Below are 13,085 nucleotides of genomic sequence, written 5' to 3' on the forward strand. Positions count from 1 at the left end.
AACAGTGCTTTCACACTGGTAAATATTTAAAATTTTTCTGTAAAGAAAAAGATGAAGGGCAGCAATTAAATGTGATTCACTTATTTCTGTTCATTCCAAGCTAGAGAGATTTCTGTTCATTCCAAGCTAGAGAGATATTTGTGATCTTTCTAAAATTGAGTGTGAATTTAACAAGACACTGTTTTGTATATTTCCTACTGTTTGTAAAATGTTATGCTGTTATGCAATAAATATAAGCTTTGGGAATATAACCTGAACTTCTGTCTGAGTGTCTTCACCAAGCCATTCCAACAATAAAAGGGAGAGGAGTTCACAGAATGTCTGCAAACGAATAATGCCTTTACCCCTTAACAATCATTCTGAACACATTTTGCTCACTGCACTTGCGGACATAAAAATACCTTTTTATCTATATATATTTATCTAACGTTTTTCTGTGAAAACCATAAAGAAGAAATAAAGGACAGCAGTTAAAAAACCCTGCAGGGTGGCAACCCTAGGCGGGCCTATGATGGCGAAGGCCAGTTTTTTTATTTGAAGGTAGACTTTCTTTTATTGTTCAACGACAAAATTGAAGTCACCTAATGGCATAATAAGCGCTTAAATTGTGGAAAAGAAAGTGGAGGGATGGGTACATGGGTATCAAAGGAACGCGGATACAAAGCAAAGGACATTAAGCATACAATGCATGAATTAGGGCTAGGCTGCTTGTAAACCTTGTCTCTGGGCTACAGGACCGCCCTCCCAGCCAATCCTTGCTTTCACAGGTTTGGGAGGAAGAAGCGATCATCTATAAGCTGACCCCTCCCCTCTATTGCGAAACAAGAAAAAGCAACAGTCCCGCAATTGCTTTCCTGTGTAAGGCCCATATGACTGCCCTCCAATCCACTGCATATTCTGCTCTGCCTCGTACGTAGCAGGTAAGCGATCTGCACTGTGGGGCTGGCTCCTTCTATTATGGTCGTTGGTGGGCTGAGTTTATGTGTATTGGGAGCTGCAAAGGGCAGTGAGTAAAGAAGGGAGATTGGGCTCCTTCAGCACAGTTATTTCACTGTTTCACTATTCAACATTTCAAAACTCCTTTCCTTCCTTGCTGCTTACACTCTCTTAGATGTCTTGGTGTGATGGATGGTTCTCCAGGGATTTATAACAAATCTCTATTGGTCAGGTTAAAGTGAAAGTGTCCTGACTTGTGCTAAGCTGTTTCCTGCCTGTGCCGGAAACATACCATCGCTCCCCTTTTTGACCCCATTTTAAACACTGAGTGCATTTATTACTGTAGCAAGCTCTGGAGCAGGGTGGCTAGTCGGTTTTTAACCAGGCAAAAAACATAGCAGTTCACTACTTCAATATAAAAAGACTCACAAGGGAGATAAGACATGGCCTTTTACTTGCACTGATGTTGGATGCAATATCTGCAACTGCTATTGGGTGCTGTATAGCCCAACTTTAGGGTGCCTGTATGCATGAATTGTGCTTGACTTATATGACAAGGAAATTGAAAATCAATGAGAGGGTCCCTCTCTCTGACCTTGTCCCCCATTTTGGTGCTCCTCTGAAAACTGCTCCTCTACTTTGGACTGCTTACCAGCGTAAGCCCAATATAGTAAGAAAATTAAAATGTATAATAGTGAGTTGATTTACGGCTTTCGAAATAAGTTGTATTTTTGTTTTATAAGTTAAAATTATAATTTTATAAGATAAAAAATGAAAATTTTATAAGATTACTCTGTGATATGTATATATTATGAAAAGTTGCTTTAATGTTTTCAGTATTTGAAGCCCTATATCTTGTTATAGAAGTGCTATTAGACAAAATGGCAGGTGGATTTAGAAAGCTTAGGCTGTCCTTAATTATATCAGGTTTACCCTAAGGCTAAGGACCCATGGAGCAAATTAGTCTCCTGTGATAGATTGCTGCTACCGCGGGCAACCAACCACTCCTAAATGCCTTTCCACCGGCAACAATAGGAGTCACCGGTGGAAATGGCGTCACATTGCTTCGGCTTTCTGAAGTCGTGCAAAGTTGCCTGCAGGAGGAAACTTTGCACGACTTAGGAAAGCTGGATTGATGTGTCGACCTTTTACCAGTGACTGTTATTGCTAGTGGAAAGGCATTTCATAGTGGTTAATCGCCCGTGGTAGCAGCGATCTGTTTCGGGGGGGGGGGGGTTCTTAGCCTAAAGTGTAGGGCACAAAATGTTCAAAAATTGTGTGGCAGTAAATTTCAATTTTATTTTGTCTTGTTGGACTTTTATCCAATATTTACCCTCCTCTTCAAGGATCCAGGATGGTTTATGGCTTTGTTATTCACACTGTGGGCGCGACTTTGGATGAAACTCCAAATTCTAGCAGAGTGCTGTATTCTAAAGTTTTCAACTATGATATGCTCGATCAGAAGCAGAACTCAGATGAACAGTACTTGCACAACGAGAGGATAAAACGTAAACAACGTATAGCCATAGTCGCAAGGTAAGGATATTCCCAATGTGTGAGATAATGAATGTGTGTGGAATTCATTCCACTGCAGGATAGTCCCAAATTCAGATGGAACATACCAGGTTGCATTCAGGAGTGCTTCTGCTATGAGGCAAGGTGAGAACCTGGTCTCAGATGGCAGCACCCCACAAGTTATAAGGGGCAGCAAAGAGCCTTTCCTGGCCACACAAAATAATAGCCACATGTCTCCACCCAGACAAAATGGCTTCATTAAAGGTGTCTAACTTTCATGAAGCCAGATTTGTCTGGCGGACCAGGGGGTTCACTAGATTCTGGAAATGCCTTTGTTCCATAGAATGGCACTACCTTTGGGAGACACTGCAGATTTGTTCTGGGGCATCAATTTATCAAATGGCTTTGAATGCTGTACCATCAGCCAACTGTGTGGGTTTGGGTCAATGGATTGATATCTGCTTCACTTCACCTACAAGGGGGGTACCTATCAGGGATGCCCATTTTCTCCTTTTTTTTTTTGCTTTTGCAATAGAGCCTCTGGCCATTGCTATACAGGACTCCACTTAAATTGTGGGACTTACTTTTTCCATGATTGGTTGTAGGGTATCTTTTATATGCTGCCAATCTTCTGATCTATATAGCAGACGTGCAGAATTCCCTAACTGCACTGACCTTGGTTCCTTCTCCACTCTCAAAATAAATTGGGATAAATCCCTATTATTCCCATAGACTGTCAGTCACACGCAGACCTTCCTCCTAAGCCCCTCTACAATGGGTCCATAGATTTAAGTATCTGGGACTCAATATACACTTCAACCTCACTCAGTATATAAAAAGAAATCTGGACCCTATAATTTAAAAAACTTTCTTATGATCTCCAGGTCTGGCCAAACCTCCCTCTCTCGCTATGGGGAAAGCTGATGAATACAGTTTACCTCCCTAAAGTCCTATATCACCCACATAATTCCACAAGTCTTATTCTTAAAAGTGTAATTAAAAAGGTTAACTGACTGCTCCTTCCTACATGGAATTGCAAAGTCCCAAAAAATTGCCTGTGAAAAAATGACATAAGAAAAGGAGGAAGGAGTGCTAGACCTACCCAACCTTCAGCTATTTTACTTTGCAGCCCAAATTCACTATTAACACTGGTGATACCACCCAGACCTGAATAACCCGAACATGGCACTGCAAGGCATGGAAACACACTTGGCTTCCTACGAGAACTTTCCACCACTCTTTGGGTAGTGGACCACTTAGTGCCTACTGTCCATGCAAGGTTCTGGTTTTGTGTCTTATTATTTTATGCCAAAAAGTGTGTACTAATGCATTGGATAGGGCCCGGCCCTCCCCTCCCACTTGGGACTTCTGGATTAACCTGGTGAACTCGGTCATCCCAATGATTAAACTAACCTATGAGGCCAGAGGCACAGCATGGAAATTTGACGAAGTATAAAGTCTCTGGTGGGAGTCAGGCCCAGGTGACATACATGAGTTGTCAGATTCATTTATTGTAATATTTGTTCTAAATTCAGTTTTGAATGTTACTTTTTTTTTTATATATAAGGAATTGATATAAAAAAAATGTTATTGCTGTATTTCAACATTTTTAAAACAGTAGAAGGGACTGTGTGCTGCAGTCTAGTAGCAAGTGAGAAAGTACATGCAAGACATGGTTGAGGCTGAGAACCTCTTATTTTTTTTATTATTATTTTCATGTCGATATACATATTTTAACTCTTTTACTGCCAAGCACGTATGGCATACGTGCTGGCAGTAAAAGGGCTTAAACGCCAACGATGTGTCTCATACGTCGTTGGCGTTTAAGCGCTGCCCTCTGCAGCGGCGGCATGTGCCGCCGCTGCAGAGGGCTTCTAACAATGACAGCCCCCTGGGCAATGTGCCAGGGGGGCTGTCATCAGGGTCCTGCGAGCCGATCGCTCGCAGGACCCTCCAGGAAGCAGCAGACGCGATCGCATCGCGTCTGCTGCTTCCTGCTTCCTCTCTCTCCCCCAGCGCCGGCCCAAATGAGGAAGGAGGCGATCGGTCTTCAGGAACAGGTAAGGAGTTTTTTTTTAATTGCATTTACACACTTTTACAAACTTATACACACATTTACATACATTTATACACACTTACATACATTTACACACACTTACAGCACACATTTTAGCATTTTTTTATTTTTTTATTTTTTTTTTCATTTTTCACACTTTTATACACTTATTTACACTCATATACACACTTACACACTATCACACAACTTTTACACATGTACACACATGTATACACAAACACTTTGGTTTTTTTTTGTTTTGCTTTTTTTTTTTTTTTTTTTTTCATTTTACCACTTTGTTTTTATTTTCTTTTACCTAAAAACTGTTTATTTTGACAGCGTAACTATTGGATCAGATATTCTGGCCATTAATTACACTGTCATGTAACTTATTTTGTTGTTTCACTGATTTGCACAATTTTTGTGGTTTTATCACATTTTATCCCTGTATAAGTGTTCCTGATCTGTTTTTAGCGTAGCTTTGCCAGGTGTAACTTTGGTGTACAAAAATAACTTTACCTATTTTGAATTCATCAGAATGTGTACTTTCCAAAAATATATGGTTTTCTGGGGGTCACTGTATAGTTAGGGGGGGTTACTGCACATAATACACTGACAGGGGGCTCTGTGTGCAAAAGCTGAGTTGGCAGGCGAGAAATCCTTATGCGCTATTTTCATTTTGGGTTCAGTACATACCGCAGACTTTGGTATATCTATGCATATTGGGCATCAAACTGTTCAGTAGGCCTCTGGTGTTCCTATTTGGGGTGACTTGCCTTTGTACGCAAGAAATTGTGTGAGATAAATGCGGCAAATTGCAACATTTTTAGGCGATTTTCTGAAATGTCATAAAAACCGATAACTTTAGGAAAGCTTTGCGGCTTGGTACTTTGGTGTAGAAAGGACTCTTTACCCTTGTTGGATTTGTCAGAATGTGTACTTTCCAAAAATATATGGTTTTGTGGGGGATCTGTATAGTTAGGGGAAGTTTTGGCACATAATACACTGACAGGGGGCTCTGTGTGCAAAAGCTGAGCTGGCAGGCGAGAAATCCTTATGCGCTATTTTCATTTAGGGTTCAGTACATACCGCAGACTTTGGTATATCTATGCATATTGGGCATCAAACTGTTCAGTAGGCCTCTGGTGTTCCTATTTGGGGTGACTTGCCTTTGTACGCAAGAAATTGTGTGAGATAAATGCGACAAATTGCAACATTTTTAGGCGATTTTCTGAAATGTCATAAAAACCAATAACTTTAGGAAAGCTCTGCAGATTGGTACTTTGGTGTAGAAAGGACTCTTTACCCTTGTTGGATTTGTCAGAATGTGTACTTTCCAAAAATATATGGTTTTGTGGGGGTCACTGTATGGTTAGGGGAAGTTTTGGCACATAATACACTGACAGGGGGCTCTGTGTGCAAAAGCTGAGCTGGCAGGCGAGAAATCCTTATGCGCTATTTTCATTTTGGGTTCAGTACATACCGCAGACTTTGGTATATCTATGCATATTGGGCATCAAACTGTTCAGTAGACCTCTGGTGTTCCTTTTTGGGGTGATTTGTCTTTATCTGATCTTTATCAAGAAATTGTGAGAGATAAATGCGGCAAATTGCAACATTTTTATGCGATTTTCGAAATGTCATATAAATCTGCAAACTTAGGAAAGCTTTACAGCTTGGTACTTTGTAGCAATAAGAAATATTTACCCATTATAGATTCGGGGGGATGTGTATTTTCCAAAAATATATGGCTTTCTGGGGTGAATGTACTTTTTTTGTAGCATTATCCCACATAAAGGATGTAAATGTGTTGATTTTGCAGGAGCTGAAATGATAGATCATATGGGGGTATGTTCCCATTGGGGCCCCTACATGCCACATACTTAGGTAAACCTATACATATTGGGCATCAAACTGTTCAGTGGACCCCTGGCGTTCAAATTTAGGGTGTTTTATCTTGGTACCTAACACTATGTGGGAGATAAGATGCTGCAAAGTGGAAGCTTTGAGGGGATTTTTGGAAATGTCATCAAAATTGCTAACTTTAGAAAAGCTGTGCGGCTTGGTACTTTGGAGTAGAAAGACATGGGTACCCATTTTAGATTCGGGGGAATGTGTACTTTCCAAAAATATATGACTTTCTGGGGTGAGCGTACTTTTTTGTAGCTTTATCTCACATATAATGATGTAAATGTGTTGATTTTGCAGGAGCTGAAATGACAGAAATGACAGTATATATGGGGGTATGTTCACATTCGGGCCCCTACATGCCACATACTTGGGTAAACCTATACATATTGGGCATCAAACTGTTCAGTGGACCCCTGGTGTTCAAATTCAGGGTGTTTTATCTTGGTACCTAATGCTATGTGGGAGATAAGATGCTGCAAAGTGGAAGCTTTGAGGGGATTTTTGGAAATGTCATCAAAATTGCTAACTTTAGAAAAGCTGTGCGGCTTGGTACTTTGGAGTAGAAAGACATGGGTACCCATTTTAGATTCGGGGGAATGTGTACTTTCCAAAAATATATGACTTTCTGGGGTGAGCGTACTTTTTTGTAGCTTTATCCCACATATAATGATGTAAATGTGTTGATTTTGCAGGAGCTGAAATGACAGAAATAACAGTATATATGGGGGTATGTTCACATTGGGGCCCCTACATGCCACATACTTAGGTAAACCTATACATATTGGGCATCAAACTGTTCAGTGGACCCCTGGCGTTCAAATTCAGGGTGTTTTATCTTGGTACCTAATGCTATGTGGGAGATAAGATGCTTCAAAATGGAAGCTTTGAGGGGATTTTTGGAAATGTCATCAAAATTGCTAACTTTAGAAAAGCTGTGCGGCTTGGTACTTTGGAGTAGAAAGACATGGGTACCCATTTTAGATTCGGGGGAATGTGTACTTTCCAAAAATATATGACTTTCTGGGGTGAGCATACTTTTTACTAGCTTTATCCCACATATAATGATGTAAATGTGTTGATTTTGCAGGAGCTGAAATGACAGAAATGACAGTTCATATGGGGTATGTTCACATTGGGGCCCCTACATGCCACATACTTAGGTAAACCTATACATATTGGGCATCAAACTGTTCAGTGGACCCCAGGCATTCATATTTAGTGTGTTTTATTTGGTTACTTTATGACCTGTAGGAGATAAGATACTATAGACTGGAAGCTTTGAAGCGATTTTTAAAAAAAAATCACAAATTTTGATAAAAACCAATAACTTTAGGAAAGCATTGCGACTTGATAGTTTGGAGTAGACAGACAGTTGTGCCTATTCTGTATTCCCCAGAATCTGTTCTTTCCAAAAATGTACAATGTTCTGGGATAAACCTTCTGTTAGTGGAATTTTGGCCTTGAAATCCAAAGTATGCAGTTTTTTTGGAGCAGTGCTTTGGGAATTTGGTAGTGTACTGCTGGGAGTTTTTGACCTATACAAGTGAGAAATCTCCATAAAACTATATATATTTGGTATTGGCACGTTCAGGAGACATGGGACTTTCCAAATCAGTTGTATATTCGTGCATAAAATAATTTTTGTTTCTAGTATGTGTGATTATATTATGGAAAATTTGATTTTTTTTGCATTTTTAGACATTTAGAAGCCTATATCTTGTTACAGAATTGGAATTACACAAAAATTCTACCATATTTTGAAAGCTTAGGTTGTTCTGAAAAAATCGATATATTGTTTTCCTTGGTAAACTAAAAGTCCCCCCGAGGAAAGGCCCCTAAAGTGAAACAGTGCAAAATGTTCAAAAACTGTCTGGCAATACAAGTTCCGCTTTGACCAAAATGGCTGGCAGTAAAAGGGTTAATACATAATAATTTAAAATAAAAAAAAAATGTTTATAAAATTCATAAAGTTAGTTTTTTGGTAAACGCTTTTAAGATTTTAAACAGGCAAGACTGGAATATGCCACATTAAACTGTATCGCCCATTAAACCCTGTAATGGAGGAGATGATACAGCAAATGTAACGAGTCGGCACTCCCAGTGCAGTCCAGCAAAAAATAGTTGACTGGCACAACGAGTGTAATGCAAGCGGGGCTTGGCCCCTGCGTGTTTATTCAAAAAATAGCAGTGACATTTCGGGGCATGCCCCTTTGTCAGGCATACAAACCAGTGCAGTGAACATGATTAAATAGTCTCACACTTCATTAGCATACACAATTGTGCAATTAGCATATTTAACCTTTAACCGTTTTACTGCCAACGACGTATGGGATAAGTCGTGGCAGAAAAAGGGTTTAACTGCCAACGATAACGATAACGTCAGTAGATAAAGGATTCTCTCTGCAGCGGCGGCACATGCCGCCGCTGCAGAGAGTTTTTAGCGATGACGTCCCCCTGGGCAACAAGCCAGGGGGGCTGTCATGTCTGTCCTGCAACGAGATCGTCGCAGGACCGGCTTTCAAGCAGCAGGCGCGATCGCATCGCGTCTGCTGCTGGTTCCTCCTTCCCCCCCCCCCCCAGCGCTGGCCCACTGACTTCCTGGTACTGGACTGCAGCATGTAGAACAGAGCAGCGATCTGATCTCCAGGACAGGTAAGGCTGAGGTTTTTTTTGCACTTACACACTTACATACATTTATACACACTTACATACATTTACACACACTTACAGCACACAATTTAGTAGTTTTTCTTTTTTTTGTTTTCTTTTTTTTTTCATTTTTCACACTTTTATATATTCTCATATACACACTTACACACTGTCACACAACTTTTAAACATGTACATACAAACACTTTGTTTTTGTTTTTCATTTTCCACTTTGTTTTTAGTTTCTTTTCCCTAAAAACTGTTTATTTTGACAGCGTGACTATTGGATCAGATATTCTGACCACTATTTTCACTGTTGTGTGACTAAAGGTGGCCACACATGTGGCGATTTTAGATGGTCGCACGAAAGATTGTACAATCTGCCACTAACAGTTCAGGACTGAAACGGCAGATAAGGAGGTAGAAACAATAGGATTTCTGCCGATTCTGGTTTTATTGCATTTTTATTCCTGTATAAGTGTTCCTAATCTGTTTTTAGCATAGCTTTGCTGTGTGTAATTTTGAATTCATCAGAATGTGTACTTTCCAAAAATATATGGTTTTCTGGGGGTCTCTGTATAGTAAGGGGGTGTTATGGCACATAATATGCTGACTGTATGCAAAAGTTGATTTGACAGGTGAGAAATCCATAAGCGCTATTTTCATTTTGGGGTCAGTACAGTAATATTTTTAGGCGATTTTCTGAAATGTCATAAAAACCAATAACTTTAGGAAAGCTTTGCAGATTGGTACTTTGGTGTAGAAAGGACTCTTTACCATTGTTGGATTTGTCAGAATGTGTACTTTCCAAAACTGTGTGGTTTTTTGGGGGGTCTCTGTATAGTTAGGGGGTGTTACGGCACATAATACGTTGACAGGGGGCTATGTATGCAAAAGCTGAGTTGGCAGGCGAGAAATCCATATGCGCTATTTTCATTTTGGGGTCAGTACATACCGCAGACTTTGGTATATCTATGCATATTGGACATCAAACTGTTCAGTAGACCTTAGGTGTTCCTATTTGAGGTTATTTGCCTTTATCTGATCTTTATCAAGAAATTGTGAGAGATAAATGCGCCAAATTGCAACATTTTTATGCAATTTTCTGAAATGTCATAAAAATCTGCAAACTTAGGAAAGCTTTACAGCTTGGTACTTTGGAGCAAAAAGATACTGATGTTTACTCATTATAGATTCGGGGGAATCTGTACTTTCCAAAAATACACAGCTTTCTGGGGTGAGTGTACTTTTTTGTAGCATTATCCCACATAAAGGATGTAAATGTGTTGATTTTGCAGGAGCTGAAATGATAGATCATATGGGGGTTTGTTCCCATTGGGGCCCCTACATGCCAAATAATTAGGTAAACCTATACATATTGGGCATCAAACTGTTTAGTGGACCCCTAGCGTTCAAATTTAGGGTGTTTTATCTTGGTACCTAATACTATGTGGGAGATAAGATGCTGCAAAGTGGAAGCTTTGAGGGGATTTTTGGAAATGTCATCAAAATTGCTAACTTTAGAAAAGCTTTGCGGCTTGGTACTTTGAAGTAGAAAGACATGGGTACCCATTTTAGAATTGGGGGAATGTGTACTTTCTGGGGTGAGAATACTTTTTACTAGCATTATCCCACATAAATGATGTAAATGTATTGATTTTGCTGGAGCTGAAATTACAGAAATGATTGATCATATGGGGGTATGTTCACATTGGGGCCCCTACATGCCACATACTTAGGTAAACCTATACATATTAGGCATCAAACTGTTCAGTGGACCCCTGGCGTTCATATTTTGGGTGTTTTAATTGGTATTTATTACGTGTAGGGGATAAGATAATATAGACTGGAAGCTTTGAAATGATTTTTTAAAAATTTCACAAATTTTGATAAAAACCAATAACTTTAGGAAAGCATTGCGACTTGATAATTTGAGTAGACAGTTGTGCCTATTCTGGATTCCCCAGAATCTGTTCTATATATATTTGGTATTGGCACGTTCAGGAGACATGGGACTTTCCAAATCAGTTGTATATTCGTGCGTAAAATAATTTTTGTTTCTAGTATATGTGTTCAAATTTTACATAATATAAATTTTTTTTCATTTTTAGACATTTAGAAGCCTATAACTTGTTACAGAATTGGAATTACACAAAAATTCTACCATATTTTGAAAGCTTAGGTTGTCCTGAAAAAAACAATATATTGTTTTCCTGGGTAAACTAAAAGTCCCCCCAAGGAAAGGCCCCTAAAGTGAAACAGTGCAAAATATTCAAAAACTGTCTGGCAATACAAGTTCCACTTTGACCAAAACGGCTGGCAGTGAAAGGGTTAAACAATCTGTAAAAGCCATTTCAAAGTGTACAAATGCATAATTTTATAATAACACTTCTCAGTAAATCAGAGCAATGTCCATTAGCGAAACCTTCATGATTATTTTTAATTCCAAGATATTAATCTGCAAAAGAGTTTTAAAAAAAAAAATTTTTTTTTTTTTTTTTTTTAAAAATAAGCCCATATGTACATCAATTACAAACACATTAACCCACCCAAAAATTCTCTATACACTTGACACATATTATTGTCACTAAGTGACAATAATAGGTGTCAAGTGTATAGAGAATTATGCATAAATGAAATTATGCATTTGTACACTTTGAAATGGCTTTTTCAGATTGTTTAAAGGTTAAATATGCTAATTGCACAATTGTGTATGCTAATGAAGTGTGAGACTATTTAATCATGTTCCCTGCACTGGTTTGTATGCCTGACGAAGGGTACGCCCCCGAAACGTTGCAAATTTTTGAATAAACACACAGGGGCCAAGCCCCGCTTGCATTACACTCGTGCCGGTCAACTATTTTTTGCTGGACAGCAAATGTAGCGCAACTTACTAGATGCAGATATTGGACAATAGGATACAAACAAATGCGTGTTTTATGCTTACTGAAGGAATTAATACTTTGTTTTGTTTTAATAACCATAAGGATTTTCTAGCTTCTTTGATTATTTTATACCATATTGTTGTTGATTATATAGCATTGGCACTTATAAAAAAAAAAATATTTCTTTTATTGATAGACAAGCAGAGTCAATGTGCCTTCTCAGCCGTCAGGCATCTGGACGGCCAGCCAGCGACTTTATTGTCCATCCAACAGATGAGCCCATATATCTATTGGAGGAGGATGTTGGAGTCTTTAGCCTTCCTCCAGGAGATGTATTCACCAGTGAGAAGATTGTCCTATGGGTCTCTGTGTTTTCTCTTGGATTTTCTCTAATTTGCGATTCACAGGAGAACCTCACTTTGGCTGAATGCACTTTGAGGACAGTTGTAAAATACCTTGTAGATTCTTTGAAGTTGTTGACAAACAGTAGCAATGTTGTACTAAAAGCAGATAAAATTGAAATGAGCCTCGACAAATTCATGCCACACGGACAATTGCTGTTCCTTAATCATCAGGCTACGCAGGCTTTAGAAAAGGAACTCAGCAACAGTATGCCACTGTAGTACACTGCTGCTCTAGGGTTTTGCTGTAAATTTTAATTACAGCATCTCCTTTTGCTGAGTTGTTGTAAATTGTGAATTGACAACTGCTGTTAGAGATCCATGCAGTAATGGAATGTGGTGACTAACCAAAGCTATAACAAATCTCTAGTGTTTGTGTAAATATTGTTAATTTTCAGTACTGCTAAGAAAAAAGAGACTGTTTACAAAAATGCCATAACATTTTTTTACTTTCAGCTAGACTTTGCATTGGCACATTTTTACCTGTAACTGAATAAATTGCTGTGAGGAAGAAGAGATGTTACTTTTTTGTTTGCATAATTCTTGGTATGCATTTTGGCACTGAATATGTATTAGCCTAAGGGTTATGGTGCAGCAGATGATTTGATAACAGCAGTCTAGTCCCTTTGAAATCACTTACAATTATGTTTTAGAAAGATGCTAGTCACACGGGGATATTTGCAGTACCAGTACTGATTTTATAAAGGCTGATTAAAAGTTGGTAGCCTGCAAT

At 39.0% G+C, this 13,085-nt stretch overlaps 1 protein-coding gene across 4 annotated transcripts; it reads left to right on the forward strand.

Moving 5' to 3' along the window:
• The first annotated feature begins 804 nt into the window (after positions 1–804).
• Positions 805–12,870, forward strand: ap5s1 (adaptor related protein complex 5 subunit sigma 1). 4 transcript variants are annotated; one of them, NM_001113860.1, is given in 3 exon segments: positions 805–920; positions 2,283–2,472; positions 12,148–12,868. In NM_001113860.1, coding segments are annotated over 2 exon segments (609 nt in total). In that variant the 5' UTR covers positions 805–920; positions 2,283–2,290; the 3' UTR covers positions 12,575–12,868.
• The last annotated feature ends 215 nt before the right edge of the window (positions 12,871–13,085 follow it).

The sequence above is a fragment of the Xenopus tropicalis genome, chromosome 7, assembly GCF_000004195.4.
Source record: "Xenopus tropicalis strain Nigerian chromosome 7, UCB_Xtro_10.0, whole genome shotgun sequence".
In the NCBI taxonomy this organism is placed as follows: Eukaryota; Metazoa; Chordata; class Amphibia; order Anura; family Pipidae; genus Xenopus; species Xenopus tropicalis.